The sequence below is a fragment of the Rhineura floridana genome, chromosome 2 (assembly GCF_030035675.1).
Source record: "Rhineura floridana isolate rRhiFlo1 chromosome 2, rRhiFlo1.hap2, whole genome shotgun sequence".
In the NCBI taxonomy this organism is placed as follows: Eukaryota; Metazoa; Chordata; class Lepidosauria; order Squamata; family Rhineuridae; genus Rhineura; species Rhineura floridana.
In genome coordinates, this window is record NC_084481.1 from 206,271,260 (window position 1) to 206,291,174 (window position 19,915).

Genomic DNA, 19,915 nt, shown 5'->3' on the forward strand with positions numbered 1-19,915 from the left:
AACAACGACAATATTTTAAGGAGAATTCTTAAAACATATTCTGTACATTGCTGTACTTCTAGAAGTTGAAGGAATAGGGTGTGTACAATGTCTTGTCAGAAAGCATGTGTGTAGGAAGATGCATCTTTAAGATGTATTAATTACATTTGTGCCTTTATGCAAGCATACATGGTTCAGCTAAAAGGCTCTTGCATTCCTTTGTCTTCTTACCTCAGAAAACAGAACATACCCTCTGCATTTAAATTTCTGAACATTTCATTTACTTATGTATTTATTTATTAAATTTATATCCTCTCTTCCTCCCAAAAGGAGCCCAGGGTGGCAACGTAGGATGAGGTAGTAGGAAAGAGCCTACAACAGCCTTGCACCCTCCAGATGTTTTGGACTACAACTCCTATCAGCCCCAGGCATCATAGTCCATGCTTTTCATAGAAGAGGAATCATTTTTGAAAAGCTGTTTCCCCACTTTGAAAGTATTAAAAAATCAAATATAAATACACCTTACTAAAAATTACACTCATAAATAAGAGGAGAAATGTGCATTCTGTTCTTCCTCCATATATATGCAGGTTTTCTAGGCAGCCTCTTATCCAGGCTCATATCCATGTCAAAAATGTATAAAAAATATTACTATTAAAGGCTGCTTTTTGTCCAAAGAAGCCTGCAAATTAAAACTTCGGAGGCCCACTGTGAATTGTTTGCAAGGCACTGAGGGTAAAGTTGCTTACCTCTGTAGCAATCTTGGTGCCTCATCCATATCTACTGCAGTCTCCAGGGAGGTGTCCAGTGCAACGTCTGCTGCAATGTCTTGGGAATGGTTTCAGTTGATGCAGCCGGATGACATGGACAAGGTGCTTGCAATGATGTGGCCAGCAACGTGTCCTTTTGACCCTTGTCCTCTTGGCTTATTAAAGCTTGGTGAGGGGGTTTGACTGAGTGGATCCAGGGTGTGGTCAACTCATGGTTGTGGGAGGGAGTGGTTCCAGCTGCCCTGAAAGAGGCGGTGATTTGACTGTTCCTGAAGAAGCCCACCCTGGACCCAGTGGTTTGCAACAACTACTGCCCGGTTGCAAATACCCTCTTCTTAGAAAAGGTGATTGAGAGGGTTGTAGTGCAGCAATTGCAACTACTCTTGGATGAAACAGATTATCTTGACCCATTCCAGTCTGGGTTCAGGCCTGGTTAAGGGACTGAATCCCTGTTATTCTTACTTGATCTCTCAGAGGCTTTTGATACCATTGACCATCCTTCTGGGCCAACTGGGTGAGATGGGTATTGGAGGCACTGTTTTACAGTGGTGCTGATCCTATCTCCAGGATTGTTCTCAAAGAATAGCGTTGGGCGATTGTATTTTGGCCCCCTGGCAGTTGTGCTGTGGGGTGCTGCCGGGTACCATCTTGCCCCCCATGCTGTTTAACATCTAAATGAAGCTCTTGGGACTGATCATCAGGAGATTTGGGGCAAGGTGTAAGCAGTACGCTGACAATACTCAGCTCTAGTCTGTAACATCTGAAATGGGAGAGGCTGTGCAAGCCTTGGACCGCTGCCTGAAATCTGCGGTGGGCTGGTTGAGGGCCAACAAACTGAGTCTGAATCCTAGCAAGACGGAGGTGCTGTGGGTTGGTGGCTCCCGAGTTCAGATAATTGGTCAGTTGCCTGCTTTGGATGGGGTCCTACTCCCTCTGACAGAGCAGGTCCGTAGTCTGGGGGTGCCCCTAGATCCATCTTTGTTGCTAGAGGCCCAGGTGACCTCAGTGGCTACGAGTGCGTTTTACCAGCTTTGGCTGGTAAGACATCTGTGGCTGTTTCTGGACAGGGACAGCCTGACCACTGTTCTCCATGCACTGGTAACCTCCAGGCTAGGTTACTGTAATGCGCTCTGGGCGGGGGGGGGGCTGCCCTTGAGGTTGGTCCAGAAGCTGCAGCTGGTGCAAAATGTGGCAGTGAGACTGCTCACTGAGGCAAGGTATCACCAACATGTCACCCCGCTGCTGAAAGAATTGCGCTGGCTGCCCATCTGCTACCAGGCCAAGTTCAAGGTTCTAGTTTTGGTGTACAAAGCCCGATACAGCTTGGGACCAGGATACCTGAAAGACCATCTTATCCCTTATATACCCAGTCGATCACTGTACTCTGCAGGTGAGGGCCTCCTGCAGATACCATCTTATCAGGAGGTCCGTTCTGCACAACATAGGAAACAGAGCTTTAGTGTGGTGGCACCTACCCTGTGGAATTCCCTCCCCTTAAATATTAGACAGATGTCATCTCTGTTATCTTTTTGGTGTCTATTGAAGACCTTCCTCTTTCAACAAGCCTTTTAAGTTGAGACCTTATCCCAGTCTGTGTCTGTGTTGCAATTCATAGAATCATAGAATAGTAGAGTTGGAAGGGGCCTATAAGGTCATCAAGTCCAACCCCCTGCTCAATGCAGGAATCCAAATCAAAGCATTCCCAACAGATGGCTGCCTCTTGACTACCTCCAGTGTCAGACAGCCCACTACCTCTCTAGGTAATTGGTTCCATTGTTTGTATGGCTCTAACAGTTAGGACGCTTTTCCTGATGTCCAGTTGAAATCTGGCTTCTTGCAACTTGAGCCCATTATTCCGTGTCCTGCACTCTGGGACGATCGAGAAGAGATCCTGGCCCTCCTCTGTGTGACAACGTTTCATGTACTTGAAGAGTGCTATCATATCTCCCCTCAGTCTTCTCTTTGCTCTTTAATAGGTTTTTAAACCTTTTTTTTAAAAAAGCAATGTGTTTTTAACCTCTTTCTCTGTTATCTTTTCAGCGTCTATTGAAGACCTTTTTCTTTCAACAAGCCTTTTAAGTTGAGACCTTATCCCAGTCTGCATCTTGTTGGAATTGCTTTTCAATATGTTTTTAAATATTTTTTTTTCTTTAAAGGTTTTTTTAAAGCTTTAAAAAAATGTTTTTAAAGTTGTTTTGTTTTAATATGTTTTAAAGTCTGTTATGATGTTTTCATAGAATCATAGAACCATAAGAACATAAGAAGAGCCTGCTGGATCAGGCCAGTGGCCCATCTAGTCCAGCATCCTGTTCTCACAGTGGCCAACCAGGTGCCTGGGGGAAGCCCGCAAGCAGGACCCGAGTGCAAGAACACTCTCCCCTCCTGAGGCTTCCGGCAACTGGTTTTCAGAAGCATGCTGCCTCTGACTAGGGTGGCAGAGCACAGCCATCATGGCTAGTAGCCATTGATAGCCCTGTCCTCCATGAATTTGTCTAATCTTCTTTTAAAGCCATCCAAGCTGGTGGCCATTACTGCATCTTGTGGGAGCAAATGCCATAGTTTAACTATGCGCTGAGTAAAGAAGTACTTCCTTTTGTCTGTCCTGAATCTTCCAACATTCAGCTTCTTTGAATGTCCACGAGTTCTAGTATTATGAGAGAGGGAGAAGAACTTTTCTCTATCCACTTTCTCAATGCCATGCATAATTTTATACACTTCTATCATGTCTCCTCTGACCCGCCTTTTCTCTAAACTAAAAAGCCCCAAATGCTGCAACCTTTCCTCGTAAGGGAGTCGCTCCATCCCCTTGATCATTCTGGTTGCCCTCTTCTGAACCTTTGCCAACTCTAGAATATCCTTTTTGAGATGAGGCGACCAGAACTGTACACAGTATTCCAAATGCGGCCGCACCATAGATTTATACAACGGCATTATGATATCGGCTGTTTTATTTTCAATACCTTTCCTAATTATTGCTAGCATGGAATTTGCCTTTTTCACAGCTGCCGCACACTGGGTCGACATTTTCATCGTGCTGTCCACTACAACCCCGAGGTCTCTCTCCTGGTGGGTCACCGCCAGTTCAGACCCCATGAGCGTATATGTGAAATTAAGATTTTTTGCTCCAATATGCATAATTTTACACTTGTTTATATTGAATTGCATTTGCCATTTTTCCGCCCATTCACTCACTTTGGAGAGGTCTTTTTGGAGCTCTTCGCAATCCCTTTTTGTTTTAACAACCCTGAACAATTTAGTGTCGTCAGCAAACTTGGCCACTTCACTGCTCACTCCTAATTCTAGGTCATTAATGAACAAGTTGAAAAGTACAGGTCCCAATACCGATCCTTGAGGGACTCCACTTTCTACAGCCCTCCATTGGGAGAACTGTCCGTTGATTCCTACTCTCTGCTTTCTGCTTCTTAACCAATTCCTTATCCACAAGAGGACCTCTCCTCTTATTCCATGACTGCTAAGCTTCCTCAGAAGCCTTTGGTGAGGTACCTTGTCAAACGCTTTTTGAAAGTCTAAGTACACTATGTCCACTGGATCACCTCTATCTATATGCTTGTTGACACTCTCAAAGAATTCTAATAGGTTACTGAGACAGGACTTTCCCTTGCAGAAGCCATGCTGGCTCTGCTTCAGCAAGGCTTGTTCTTCTATGTGCTTAGTTAATCTAGCTTTAATAATACTTTCTACCAGCTTTCCAGGGACAGAAGTTAAGCTAACTGGCCTGTAATTTCCAGGATCCCCTCTGGATCCCTTTTTGAAGATTGGCGTTACATTTGCCACTTTCCAGTCCTCAGGCACGGAGGAGGACCCGAGGGACAAGTTACATATTTTAGTTAGCAGATCAGCAACTTCACCTTTGAGTTCTTTGAGAACTCTTGGGTGGATGCCATCCGGGCCTGGTGATTTGTCAGTTTTTATATTGTCCATTAAGCTTAGAACTTCCTCTCTCGTTACCACTATTTGTCTTAGTTCCTCAGAATCCCTTCCTGCAAATGTTAGTTCAGGTTCAGGGATCTGCCCTATATCTTCCACTGTGAAGACAGATGCAAAGAATTCATTTAGCTTCTCTGCAATCTCCTTATCGTTCTTTAGTACACCTTTGACTCCCTTATCATCCAAGGGTCCAATTGTCTCCCTAGATGGTCTCCTGCTTTGAATGTATTTATAGATTTTTTTGTTGTTGGTTTTTATGTTCTTAGCAATGTGCTCCTCAAATTCTTTTTTAGCATCCCTTATTGTCTTCTTGCATTTCTTTTGCCAGAGTTTGTGTTCTTTTTTATTTTCTTCATTCGGACAAGACTTCCATTTTCTGAAGGAAGACTTTTTGCCTCTAAGAGCTTCCTTGACTTTGCTCGTTAACCATGCTGGCATCTTCTTGGCCCTGGCGGTACCTTTTCTGATCTGCGGTATGCACTCCAGTTGAGCTTCTAATAAGAGTGTTTTTAAACAACTTCCAAGCATTTTCGAGTGATGTGACCCTCTGGACTTTGTTTTTCAGCTTTCTTTTTACCAATCCCCTCATTTTTGTGAAGTTTCCTCTTTTGAAGTCAAATGTGACCGTGTTGGATTTTCTTGGCAATTGGCCAGTTACATGTATGTTTAATTTAATAGCACTGTGGTCACTGCTCCCAATCGGTTCAACAACACTTACATCTCGCACCAGGTCCCGGTCCCCACTGAGGATTAAGTCCAGGGTTGCCGTCCCTCTGGTCGGTTCCATGACCAACTGATCTAGGGAATAGTCATTTAGAATATCTAGAAACTTTGCTTCTTTGTCATGACTGGAACACATATGCGGCCAGTCTATGTCCGGGTAGTTGAAGTCACCCATTACTACCACATTTCCTAGTTTGGATGCTTCCTCAATTTCATATCTCATCTCAAGGGGCCTACAAGGCCATCGAGTGCAACCCCCTACTCAATGCAGGAATCCAAATCAAAGCATTTAAAGTGTTTTTAGTGCTTTTGTTTGCCGCCCTGGGCTCTTACTGGGAGAAAGGGTGGGATACAAATAAAATAAATAAAACACAAGACCAAAGGTCTAAAAAATGAATAAAAATGTCAAATGTAGGCAGCAGCAAAATATGTTAATATCTGTTATATAACAATTCATATAGCACCCACAACTTAGCACTTTATAACTAGCTAATTCTGGATGCTTATGTTTTGGGTTTGCAAAACAATAAAAGAATACAGTAGAGTACCCTTAACTTTCAGCACTTTAGAGTGCTATGGCTTCAATCCTATACACACTTACCTGAGAATAAACCTATTATCTACATATAAGTTAATATATATACAATTTTGCTCAATGTGTGATATTCAACTAAGTAATAGAGTGGACCCACTGAAATTAGTGGGCTTAAGTTATTGAAATCCATTTATTTATTAATATGAATATTTATATACTACCCTTCACCATAGGGTGGTATGGAGAAGTAAAACAAGTGCAAAGCTACAGTACAAGGAGAAGCTCACCCAAACCATCCTACCCTCCTCCAAAAGTTTGGTATTTATTTCAATGGGGCAACTCTGAGTATGACTAACCATTGGGATATCACTTCATATCAGGGGTAGTCAATGCAGTGCCCTCTGGATGTTGTTGGACTACAACTCCTATCATCCTTGACTGCTGGTGATACTGGCTAGGCTGATGGGAGTCAGAATACAACAACTGGAGAGCATTACACTGGCTACCCTTCCCCTAAGTAATGATATCTCCCAAGCTTTCCCAGCTAGATGAATAGTGGAACTTTAGATCCAAGCCACTGTTTTCTGTAATACTATTAAATTGTACCTCTCTCAAAACCTTGGAGGGGAGATGATTTACAGGACTACTCGTAGAGCTTAAGATCTAAAAGGAATATCAGAGTGATCTAGTCCAGTCTCCACTTAGACGCTACTCCAACCATGTGAGTGTGGTTGTGTTGAGTGTTTGACTTTCAAAAATCTTTGAAAAATCTTCTCTCAGCCTTGAACAAGTTACTTTATTTCACCCTGACCTACTTGAAAGGGTTGTTGTAAGAGAATAGCCCAAGAGCAGTGCCCAGAGATCCTTGGAGAAAAGACTGGATATAAATGTGGTAAATTATCTCTAGCCATTTAACCCAAGCAATATAATATACCAATATTACCAGAAATGAAGTGCAGGAGTGACATGGATATGTCACTGCCTTAAAAGCTGACTACAAATGCAGTGATTGCACTTAGAAGGCAAACATCTGCCTTATCACCACCAGCAGATATCATGCAAAAAAACCAAAACGGAACACAGAAACAAATAAAAGATGAAAAGTTATGTGAATAGCAAAGATGATCATGTTATGCACAATCTTGTTATCAAAGTAAAAAAAATAAAATATCACTGACGTGTTTTCAAAACAGCAGGTTGGTCAAAGGCTTAGGTAAAGGAAAATAATTTAAAAAAATATACTAGCTACAGGACAGCAAAAACCAGTTCTATAGACTGCAACGAAGCAGAGAATGTTTTGAACTAAGCAGCACCCTTCCTACTAGGATTGTGATTAAGTGTTTGGTGACACACCCACTAAGTCACACACACCCGTCTTCCATGTTGAACTACCACTTCCCTATTTTGTACCCCCCCCGCCACTGGCCACATGGCTAGGAGTCCCCCCCCATCAGAAGTACAAACAGCAAGGAGTAGAAAGAAAAATACCCCCTCTGTGCCACCCAGCTTCCAATTACAAGACCATGTTTTAAATGGTATGTAACAAGTCTGTTTCAAATGATGCCAAGTACCCTGTCACTAGACAAAGAGAAGAGGACAGGAGCGCTTACTTCACTTTATTTTTAAAATGTCCAGAGCACCTCTCACCCAACAGATTTCAGGGCTGTGCACAGCTTAACGATATAACAAAACACACTACGACATCCTTCAAACAGTAAGACTAAGAGGCAAGAAAAAATACAAAGCCATTAAGCAGAACAGAGACCACAAGAGCAATTATTAGCCATTAGGAAGACTTATGCTTAATCTGCCTTGCCAGCACCACTCACTGAACACAAGGGCCTAACCTTCACCCTATTCACCTCCTCCGCGTTAACACACAACATAACGCACGAAGTTGTGATTCCACGAAGTGAGCTTTCGGGGGGGGGGGCTTCCAATATCATCCCCACCTGCCAGGCGGGTGGATAAGAGCAAAACTACAGGCTTCCCACGCTTCCTCCTTTCCCCTCCACCTCCCCCCGCTTCGCCAGACAGGCTGTGCCCGAGCGTCTTCCCCTTCCTCGGGTTAGCATTTCCCTTCGCCCCCTTTCTACTTTAACGCCTCCCCTCTTTGGAAGAAGCCAAGTCCCTCACTTACTCACCCTCTCGTGAAAGATGGCCTCCATATTTATTTGTCTCCCACCGCCACCACCAGCAGCAGCTTCCACACCACATGACCTCCACCCAGCCAATCCAGCTCCGCTCTGCTGCGTGACCCGCTGCAGCCAATCGCCGTGGCTACCACTTCGTCTTCGTTTGGCTTTCTCCTCTCCCGCGCAACCTATCTCGATGAGCGCAACAAACGCCCCATAAGGGATGCTGTTAAAATAACGCTTGTGGAGTTCCAGGCAGCCCGAAGTTCTGGTTACGATTTTAAACGCCGGGCTACAGAAAGGAAAGTACATTGACATCTCTGTTGGAAGTGGATAAAGGCTCCCTTTCCACACAGCACTTTGAAATAATCATAAAAATGTTACTGTACTGCTCGGTCCATGATTCAGCTCCATCACAGTGAAGAGCAACAGCTGAAGCGAGGAGAGGGGAGCCAAGAATCCAAAAGTTATTCTTTATGCATTTTATTTATAGACAAAAGGCTAATTAAGGCTGAAGGGGAACGGTAACAAGCAGCGGTGAAGAGAATAACAATACCAGTATTCAGAGTCTCTGGGAATACTAGTATTGGGACGTTACTGGTGGTTGCCTAGCAGGGGGATCTGTTAAGATCTGTACTAGAGCGGATAGGTAAACCATAAGAGAGTGCGGTCCGGACTGGTGGAGTCCCTGGTGGTGCCTAGAGACAGGCAGTAACCACGAGCAGGTAGGAACCTGACAGGGAGAGCCAGGGAAGGACGCATCACATGTGGACGCCTTACACGGCGTGGGACCTCAATACCTTGTGGAACGCCTCTCTCGCTATGAACCTACCCGTTCACTTCGTTCAGAATCTAAGGCCCTCCTCCGGGTACCAGCTCATCGGGAAGCCCGGAGGGTGGTTACTAGATCTAGGGCCTTTTCTGTGGTGGCCCCTGAGTTGTGGAACAGCCTCCCCGAAGTGGTACGCCTGGCGCCTACACTTCTATCTTTCCGGCGCCAGGTAAAGACCTTTTTATGCTCCCAGGCATTTTAATCTTTTAATTTTCTTAATCTTTCTACTTTTAACATGTATCCTTAATTTGTGTTGTATTTCGTTTTTGTTGTGCTTTCTGTTGTTTGTTTGTACATGTTTTTGTGATTTTTTACTATGATATATTGTATTTTATCTTGTTTGTTCACCGCCCTGAGAGCTATTCTGCTAAGGGCGGTATATAAATTGAAATAATAAATAAATAATTAGACTCGCGTTAAATGCTGCTCTTTACTTTCACCGCTGCTTGCCTCCTTCCTTGCCAACAGAACAGCTACCTTTTTGGCTTATTAAAAGCGTTCTACTCCCAACAAGCACTTTTGGTATCATTTTGCTGTAAACCGCCCAGAGAGCTTCGGCTATGGGGCAGTATATAAATGTAATAAATAAATAATATGATTTAGAATCAGAGCCTGCAATCCTACACAATAACTTGGGAGTGAGTACTAATGAACTCAAGGTGGCTTTCTTCTGTGTGGGCAAAAATATATTTGCATTGCAAGATACTGTAATTGAGGCAATAGTGAGTAGAGAGACCAGTAAAGAAGGGGGAGATGAGATTACATACCTTTAAAATAAGGGGGCCCTTACAGAGCTATTTAAGAGAAAAAGGGCAGTAGCACAATCCTATACAGGATGTCACACTGAGTTCAATAGAGCTTAGACCCAGGTCTGCTGGGCCAGGTTCAAGGCTCTTGTATTGATATAGAAAGCCCTGGACAATTTGGGTCCAGGCATCGGACACCTCAGGTTTCATGAGCCCAGCTCAATTACTGAGATCATCCCAAAGGTGTTGCTGGTCCCATGCTGTGGAATACTTTTCCAGTGGAGATTTGTCAGGCATCCTCACTTTTGATGGATTTCTGAATACTGATTTTCGAATTGGCATGGCCTATGCTTCTGCTAGTGAGACAGTGAAGGACCAAATGGCTCTCCCATATACTGGGGAACTTTGGGTTATGAAGCAAGGATGACAATAACTAGCAATTACAAGACCCTACTGACTGGGCTGATGGGAGTTTTAATCTGCAAGAGAAACCTGCTGGATCAGACCCAGTGGCCCACCTAGTCTAGCATCCTATTCTCACAGGGGACAGCAAGATGACTATGTAAAGCCTGAAAGCAGGGCCTGCAAGAAAGCAGCATTCTCCCCACTTGCGATTCCTAGCAACTGGCATTCAGAGGCATATAGCCTCTGACAGCAAATTTCTTAGTTTTAACTGTGTTATGGAAGAACTTTCTTTTGTCTGTCCTGAAACTTCCAACAGTCAGCTTCATGGGATGTCCATGAGCTCTAATGTTATGAGGGAGAAAAGCTTTTCCCTATCCACTTTCTCACCCTATGCCTTATTTTATACACCTCTATCATGTCTTACTTAAGTTGTAACCTTTCCTCATAGCGGAGTTGCTCCATCCCCTTGATCATTCTGGTTGCTCTTTCTGAACTTCTTCCAACTCTACAATATTATTTTTGAAGTGAGGCCACCAGAACTGTATACCGTATTCCAAGTGTGACTGCATCATAGATTTGTATAATAGCACTATGATATTGACTGTTTTATTTCCAATCTTTCCTAATTGTCCCTATTATGGAATTTGCCTTTTTTTGCAAAAAAATGGGTCAGCATCTTTGAACTATTCACTACAAGCCCAGGGTCTCAATCCTGGTCACTAAAGGGGCTTAAGCCTTCTTAACTGTGTACTGCACTGTGACCAGGGCTTCTTACAGAACTTTGGAGAAGACAGGAGCATACAGGACAACTGGACACCCACAGAGACCACACATCAAATTATCATCGCTCTTTCCAACCAATGAAGGTGTAGGGACACATTGGGATTCCTCACCCATATGACGCAGTTGTCCAGTCACAGCTCCTTTTAGCAGTGAGGTTTTTATCACCATTAACCTAGTCATAGAAACCTCAGACATATACAGTTTTGAATTATGTCCCTGCTCTTTGAATCTCCTTCTGGCCCAAGAACTATGGGGCTTGAAGGCACTGGGAACAGTAAAGGTGATATTGCAGCACTTTAAGGACAAGTTCTCTCCTTTCTACATAACAGGGCATTTATATTCTTACTTGAGCTATTCTGCAGTATTCTGTCAAAATTATGAAGATTGACAATCTATGGATTGCCTCCAAAAAAATATGCCTAATGAAAACCACCAATACTTCCTTCTCCTGAAACCAATGTGAAACATTCCCTCACCTCCTCTTCCCCTGAACACCTTCCCAACACTATGAGCATTTGTTAATAATATTGGTTGTGTTAATCATGGAATGAACTGTAAAATTGTGCATGGGGGGAAGAATCAAAATACTTTTTTTAATGCCCTTGATGTTTTTTTAAAATCCCCTTGGTTTCAAAAGGAGAATGTATGTGCATAAGAGCTCTCTCTTCCCCACTGAAATGAAGCAGGGCCACAACTCTGTATGCACTTCCCCGGGAGCAACCCTCTGAACAGAATGGGAGTTACTGCTGAGGAAACATTTGCCACTCATAAACTGCTTCTCTACAAGTATGTATTCATAGCAGTGTTCAACTAATCAAAACAAAATCAAGACTGGCACTAAGTGGCAGTATCAGAACAAGGTTATATCCAATGTTAGAAATGTCCGGAGTAGACCTATTGAAATCCATGACGTTAAGTTCATCCAAGGCCCTTCTCTGGGTCCCTTTTGCAGCCTCAGAGGATGATACCAAGGAAGCATATTTTTTAAGTTGTGGCTCCCATTTTGTGGAATGCTTGGAGAACTTTGTGTAACAACTAGCAAGTAAAATGCTCTGAGCATGACTTTGTTGGACATCACCCCTTTTTAAAAAAAAGTCAAATACTTGCTTAAGTGGGAGGTCAAGGCTTTTTTATTTAAAGCAGGGGAGAGGGAATTCCACAATCCCAGTCACCAAACATTGCCTGGTATTTAGTACCTGCCAAAAGCATCCAGCCAACAGGAGTGTGCCTGGGAGCAGAGTTTGAGCAAGTTCTTGGAAAGAGAGGCAGTCTTTCATGATTACACTGCAACTTTGATAGGAAAATACCCAAATATTTTTTCAGTAATCAAATAATTGGAACAAAAGGAACCACAAAACCTCATTTCATTTGATGACACAATCACACATTTCTTATAGAAGCAGATTTAAGTACATGGAAGCATTTCTCATTTGACCCATTATCGCCATGTGACTTCTTCGCCAGGTTTCAATTCCCTGTGAAAAGGAAATAAAGGATCATCGAGTTAGAAATGAATTCTTCCAGAACATAGCTTATAAGTTTAAAATATGCTTTGTAACATGGAAAGCAAGACTTAGCTTCTGCACTATTTTCTCCAGTACTTCTCACAAAGATACAAATAAAATCATTTTTTTAAAAAACCCTTCATAATCAATTTTGTGTAAACAAGTGTCCCTTTGCCTTTAATTTAATCAAACACATTTAGGCAGTTGTCATTAACCCACATCTCTTAATTGTGTGCATGACTCATTCACTATGATCTCTATAAAGTAACTCATTTAGACAATTTAAAGCCTAATTATACTTTCTTTTGTGTTTGTGGATAACATTTATTTAACCACACCAACAGTGAATTCCTACATCATGGTGGATTGGGCCAGCATCATTTACTCTACAAGAAATTCTACTGTAAGGACAGAATATGGAAAAAACGATTGGTTCCCCATCGGAAAGGGTATGAGACAGGGGTGTATGTTATCACCCTACTTGTTTAATCTATACGCAGAACATATCATATGGAAAGCGGGATTGGACCAAGATGAAGGAGGTGTGAAAATTGGAGGGAGAAATATCAATATTTAAGATATGCAGACAATATCAACGGGTAGCATTGGGGGATGAGGTTTCAGACCCTTGGCCTCTCAATTGTGGAGTGCCACAGGGTTCCATCCTCTCCCCCATGCTATTTAACATCTATGTAAAGCCGCTGGGGGCCATCATCAGGAGATTTGGGCTGCAGTGTCACCAATATGCGGATGACACCCAGCTCTATCTCTCGTTTAAGTCCTCACCAGAGGTGGCTGTGGATACCATTTCCAAGTGCCTGAAGTCCGTAAGTGAATGGATGGGAGGAAATAGGCTGAAACTGAACCCTGACAAGACCGAAGTGTTGCTTGTGGGAGATAAAAGGTTAGGAGATATAGACCTGGTGTTTAATGGGGTAAGATTGCCCCTGAAGGACCAGGTCCGTAGCCTTGGAGTCATTCTTGACTCCCAGCTGTCCATGGAGGCTCAGGTCTTAGCAGTGAGCCGGGCAGCGTGGTAACAATTACATCTGATACAGAGGCTACGTCCCTACCTTCCTGTCCATCTTCTCCTGCGGGTGATACATGCCCTGGTCTCCTCTCGCTTAGACTACTGTAATGCGCTCTACGTTGGGTTACCCTTGAAAACGGTCCGGAAATTACAGCTGGTGCAGAATGCGGCGGCACGTATGATTAAGAACAGCCGTCGCCGTGATCACATCACTCCGGTATTAGAAGATCTACACTGGCTACCAGTTGTTTACCGGGCCCAATTCAAGGTGTTGGTATTAACCTTTAAAGCCCTATACGGTTTCGGCCCAGTTTATCTGAAGGAGCGCCTCCAGCATCACCAAGTATGCCGCCTGACGAGATCAGCCACGCAAGACCTTCTCTCGGTCCCACCAGTTAAAACAGCTAGGCTGGTGTGGACCAGAGAGAGGGCATTTTCAAATGTGGCTCCCACCCTCTGGAATTCCCTACCTTATGATCTTTGCCATGTCCCCTCCCTGGCAGGTTTCCGCAAGGCCTTAAAGACCTGGCTATTCAGACAAGCCTACAGGATCTCAGGGGTGGACTAGTTTCATTTTGTTTTAGATTAAATGTGATTGTTTATATGTGTATTTTATTCTTTTATTGTAAGTCGCCTAGAGTGGCCGTTAATTCGGCCAGATAGGCGACTCAAAAATAAAATTTTATTATTATTATTAATACTATACTCTTAGCAGAAACCAGTAATTATTTAAAACGAATGCTGATGAAAGTTAAAGAGGAAAGCACAAAAGCAGGACTACAGCTGAATGTCAAGAAGACTAAAGTAACAACAACAGAAGATTTATGTAACTTTAAAGTTGACAATAAGGACATTGAACTTGTCAAGGATTATCAATACTGTGGCACTGTCATTAACCAAAATGAGGACAATAGTCAAGAAATCAGAAGAAGGCTAGGACTGGGGAGGGCAGCTATAAGAGAACTAGAGAAGCTCCTCAAATGCAAAGATGTATCCCTGAACACTAAATTCAGGATCATTCAGACCATGGTATTCCCGATCTCTATGTATGGATGTGAAAGTTGGACAGTGAAAAAAGCAGATAAGAGAAAAATAAACTCATTTGAAATGTGGTGTTGGAGGAGAGCTTTGCAGATACCATGGCCTGCAAAAAACTCAATTGGGTGTTAGAACACATTAAACCAGAACTATCACTAGAAGCTAAAATGATGAAACCGAGGTTATCATACTTTGGACACATCATGAGAAGACATGATTCACTAGAAAAGACAATAATGCTGGGAAAAACAAGGGTGTAGAAAAAGAGGAAGGCTAAACAAGAGATGGATGGATTCCATAAAGGAAGCCACAGACCTGAGCTTACAAGATCTGAACAGGGTGATTCACGACAGACGCTATTGGAGGTCGCTGATTCATAGGGTCGCCATAACTTGTGATTGACTTGAAGGTATATATCAACAACAACATGAACCTCTACAATAATGAAAAAATAGGAAGAAATGATAAAAACCTCTTGGACACCTTGTGTAACTATGCCTAAACGTGTGTGAGAGAGACAGACAGGCTGCTAGTAAACAGAAGGGAGGCAGGTAAGGGGGGGAAGACTTTTTCCTAAGTAAACATGCATAGAATCAAGCTGAAAATCTTTTCAGAGCAAATCCTCAATAACCTTTCTCTCTATGTGGACCCAAACTTCCTACCCTACCATAACCAGCCTGACCTTTTCCATTTAAAATTCAAATTTTAATTGCCTAATGCTTCCTTTCTAATGTTAGCAAAATTTATAAATATCGTCTTGATCAACAAAATGTTAATTTTGCATGACAAATACTAGTGACTTTTGACATCAACTTATGAGCAACTATTGTTTGCAAGAAATAAAAAAATAAATATGCCCTTAGCTTTCACTTAAGATCTGAATCCCACTTTTCTTTATATGGGTTTACAACCCTATTATTGTTTAATACATTTATATATTTCCTTTCATCATATAATTTCAGGGTGATTTATAGGGATCAAAGATCTGTACTATAAAACACAAAAACAAAGATAAAAACAGCCGATAAAACCTGAAAGAAACTAATAACTGCTTGACTGATTATAAATCAGTTAAAAGGCCCTTGTAAATAAAAATGTTTTTGCTTGGCATCTAAATGATAGTGTTGGCACCAAGTGAACCACTTTGGGTAGGACATGCCACAAGCAGAACTCCACTGCACAAAAAATCCCTTTCTCTTGATAAAAATCTGACCTCTGATGGAAGAGAAACATGGAGAAGGGCCTCCGTAGATTTTAAAACATGGGCAGGTTGATATCAGAATAGTTGCTCTATTAGCTATTTTGGTCCCAAGCCATTTAGGCTTTGAAGGCAAGTACCAGCACCTTGAATTGGGGTTGGAAGCAAACAGTGAAACTCTTAAACTTTGGCTTACTATGGCTGAATTGGACCATGCCAGTCAGGATTCTGGCAGCGATACTCTGAACTAATATAAGCTTCTAAACCACTTTCATTGGCAGACCCACTTGTAATACATTGCACTAATCCAACTGGGAGGTTACCAAGGAATGGATTTGTTATATACAATAATGAAACCTCAAATATCAGCAACTATTTTTAATAAATGTTCTTCAAGTCTATTATACCTTTCGTAAAGTTGTTTATCTGCTCACTATATGTTTGGACACCTCTTAAGATATGGTAGCCAAATTTTGCTTGATGTTCCCAGAGAGGAAGGACCAGGGTTTTGTCTATGTTTGGATACAATTGGACTCCATTTGGAATCAAGATGGCAGACTGAGCCTTTCAAAACTGCACTGGTTTTCTCTGGTTTCTTACAATTCCTGATCAATCCCTGGTACGAGGCTGCTAATAAATTATACTTACCAGAAAGAAGCAGGCTTATAGTTTCAAAATAGTGTTACTATCCTACCAAATAACATGACAGTAACTTACATAACTGACCTTTGAAATAACTTGCTTTTGTTTCTGAAGAGTGTCATTTTCTCATCACACCACCTGTCCAAGTAACATCCAACAACAAATCCAAGGGGAACCAATGCCATGGGCCAGTGGTCTCGCACAAGCTGCATAACGTTCACCATACTTATTGATAAGAGGGAGAACAAAAATAAGATAAAGCCAACAGATAATTTATGCATACCCAATACATTTGAAATCATGTGTAAATAGATTTTTTTAATGCAGAATCAAAGATTAAGGCTGCAGTCCTATACCAACTTACCTGGAAGTCTGTACTTTTGAACCCAATGGGACTTACTTCTAAGTAGACATATCTAGCCTGGATTTAAAGTATTTTCTTTTGTCCGTTTGAATCTTCTTCTACAAATACATTTCACTGAATGGCCACAAGTACTAGTATTAAGGGTGAGGAAGAATAACTTCTCTCTATCCACAGTGGCCATCCAGGTGCCTATGCAAAGCCCACAAGCAGGACCTGAGTACAAAAGCACTCTCCCTTCCTGCAGTTTCCAGTAACTGCTATCCAGAAGCATACTACCACTGACCATAGAGGAAGAGCATGGCTTTCAGTAGCCATTGAAAGCCGTACCCTCCATGAATTTGCCTAATCGTCTTTTAAAGGCATCCAAGTTGGTGGCCATCACTGCCTCTTGGGAGAGCCGACTGCATAGTTTAACTATGTACTGTGCGAAGAAGTACTTTCTCTGTCCTGAATCTTCCAACATTCAGGTTCATTGGATATCCACGAGTTCTAGTGTTATGAGACAGGAAGAAAAGCTTTTCTCTATCCACTTTCTCCATGCCATGCATAATTTTATACACTTCTACCATGTCACCTCTTACTTGCCTTTTCTCTAAATTAAAAAGCCCCAAATGCTGCAACCTTTCCTCATAGGGGAGCCGCTCCATCCCCTTGATCATTTTGGTTGCCCTTTTCCAGCACTACAATTTCCTTTTTGAGATGAGGCGATCAGAACTGTACACAATATTCCAAACATGGCCACACCATAGATTTATATAACAGCATTATGATCCTGAGTTTTCTTTTCAGTTCCTTTCCTAGTGATCCCTAGCATGTAATTTGCCTTTTTTTTTTACAGGCACCACACACTCAGCTGACATCTTCACTGAGCTATCCACTACAACCCCAAGGTCATTCCTGGTCAGTCAGGACATACCCTTGCAGAAGCCATGCTGGTTCTGCTTCAGCAAGGCTTGTTCTTCTATATGCTTGGTTATTTAATCTTTAACAATACTTTTCAACAATACTTTTCCCAAGACAGATGTTAAGCTAACTGGCCTATAATTTCCAGGATTGCCTCTGATCCTTTTTTAAAAAATTGGTGTTATATTGGCAACTTCCCATTCCTCACATATGGAGATGTATCTGAGGGACAAGTGACGTATTTTTGTTAGAAGATCAGCAATTTCACATCTGAGTTCTTTGAGAACTCTTGGGTAGATGCCATAGGGACTCAGCTATTTGTCAGTTTTTATTTTGTTTATTAAGGCTAGAACTTTGTCTCTCATCACTACTATTTGCCTTAATTCCTCAGACTCCCTTCCTACAAAAGTTAGTTCAGGCACAGGAATCTGTCCTGTATCTTCCAGTGATTACAGACAAAAAGAATTCATTCACCTTCTCTTGATATGTGATCAGATCACTTGACATGGATTAGTTACCCCTAAGATATGTTTGTCTCTGCTTTTGATTGACAATCAAGGTGATTAAAGATTGATAATGATGTGTCCCCCCAATCCACCCTCTTTTGGCAGCTTTATTGCTTAAATGAGGGTTCAAATCTAAAATAACTTAAGAGCACTGCTAGGTGAGACCAATCCACCTTGTTTCACTCAGCATCTTTTCATTCAGTGGCCAACCAGGAGTCTACTGAAAGTCCACAAGTAGTCATGATGGCAATCACCCTCCTGCTGTTTGCCTTGTATTTAGTGGCATTTTACTTCTGAATCCATTATGGCTAATAGACTTGTCCACTGTGCCATTGTGGCTATCAACTCATTTACATATACACATTTAATAATAACAGCACTAGGTAGGATTTTATGCCCTATCTTTATGGAGAATAGCAATTATCCTTTAAATTGTGCACCAGCTCAGGAGCCTTCAGATAGAGAGTAAAACTGGTAAATTTTATGAACAACTTAGTACTGTGTACTACAAACCTTACATTGCATCTCAACCTTGCACACACATCCCAGAGCCCCATCCTTTGTGTCTAAATCTATTGATAGTTCTTCGTAGGTCTGTAGACTTAGGCTGCAATCTAATATGTACTTGGGAATAAGTCTCACTGAACCAATGAAGCTTACTTCTGAGTAGACATGTATTGGATTTCAGCCTTAATATCTCCAAAAAATGGGACTAATTAAAGGAGATGGGATTGCAATATACTCAGATGTTAGAGGAACTCCAGAGGGAAAGCAAGACCAGAAGAATGCTGAAGAAGGCTGTAATCCTATACACACTTGCCCAAGAGTAAGCTCCCATTAAAACAGGGATTGGAGATAAACTACGCGACAAAGCTCATTCCTTAGTCAAGAACAGTCTTCCCAACCTGTAGTCTCCAGAGGTTGTTAAACTCTAACTCCCATCGTTCCCAGCCAGCAATGGCCAGTAGGAAAGCATGATGGGAGATATAGTCCAAACCATCTGGAAGGCACCAAGGCGTGGAACTAACAGAAGCTTAGAGGACCATACCAGGAGCTTTTTTTTGTTATGTGCCTTCAACTCGATTACGACTTATGTCGACCCTATGAATCATTTAAAGCACATCCAACGCTCATTTAATACTGTACACATGACCACGTAGTGCTGGTAATTTGTAACTCGGTGAGGGGAAAACCACAGATTCCAGGATTCTTCGGGATAACTTAAGCGCTTTAAATGTGTAGTGTGGATCAATGGTTTGCTTCCGAGTAAGCCAGAGCAACATATGGGTCTACTCTGCATCAGTGAGTGCAGCTATAAAACCAAGGACAGTAGTCCTACGTATATAATACTGTTATGTTTTATTTATATACCACATACTGCCCCTGTGGGCTCATTACTTTTTTTTAATGACCTCACTCCTTCAACTTCAAACAAACCTTTTTGTTCTCGGGTTTTAATAGCGATACAAGGCCCTGTTACCGCTCCCTTAACATACCCACCCTTACCTGTTCTGAAGGCCTAAGCCTGCGCTTTCGCTTCGGGACGGTCTTAACAAGGACACTCAGCAAGCGGCAGACGAACCTCCTATAAGAGCTGGGAAGCCAGAAGGAACCATTAACTGAACAGGGAAGGAGCAGAGAGAAAGCTTATTCTGCCGCTCACAGCTTGATTGATTCGTTATGTCTTTGAAACATTTTGAGACTCCGCTTGAAACACGACCATAAGCATAAGTCAGCCGGGCAACTTAATTAATTAAGATGCTCCCGTAGCTCAGACTCGACTCCCACCCCTAAACTCGGCTGATAGTGTAGCCCGCGCCTAGGTTCTCTTTCAACAGTAGGGGTGGTGGCTCCTCCCCCTCCTCGCTCCTCC

The 19,915-nt window shown here is 42.3% G+C and overlaps 2 protein-coding genes across 9 annotated transcripts in view; both read right to left on the reverse strand.

The window, feature by feature from the left end:
- Positions 1-8,182, reverse strand: part of ATXN3 (ataxin 3) — a 38,789-nt gene extending 30,607 nt beyond the window's left edge. For 4 of the 8 annotated variants that reach the window (XM_061611978.1, XM_061611975.1, XM_061611977.1 and 1 more), the window contains exon 1: positions 7,818-7,901. In XM_061611978.1, the coding sequence (XP_061467962.1) occupies positions 7,818-7,901 (84 nt within the window). The other 4 variants (XM_061611976.1, XM_061611981.1, XM_061611979.1 and 1 more) reach the window with 4 other exon arrangements.
- Positions 8,183-11,963: 3,781 nt separating this feature from the next.
- Positions 11,964-19,886, reverse strand: NDUFB1 (NADH:ubiquinone oxidoreductase subunit B1). Its single transcript, XM_061611985.1, has 3 exons — positions 19,549-19,886; positions 16,354-16,494; positions 11,964-12,331 (listed from the first exon to the last, which is right to left on the reverse strand). Exons 2-3 carry the CDS (start codon positions 16,491-16,493, stop codon positions 12,295-12,297), a joined length of 177 nt encoding a protein of 58 aa, XP_061467969.1. The 5' UTR covers position 16,494; positions 19,549-19,886; the 3' UTR covers positions 11,964-12,294.
- Between the last annotated feature and the right edge of the window lie 29 nt (positions 19,887-19,915).

Bases quoted from the DNA above. Each gene is read 5' to 3' on its own strand.
- NDUFB1 (XM_061611985.1), bottom strand. From the start codon at position 16,493: ATGGTGAACGTTATGCAGCTTGTGCGAGACCACTGGCCCATGGCATTG. The intron at 12,332-16,353 runs GTCAGTTATGTA...TCCTTTTCACAG, and splicing joins AAAAGCAAGTTATTTCAAAG to GGAATTGAAACCTGGCGAAG.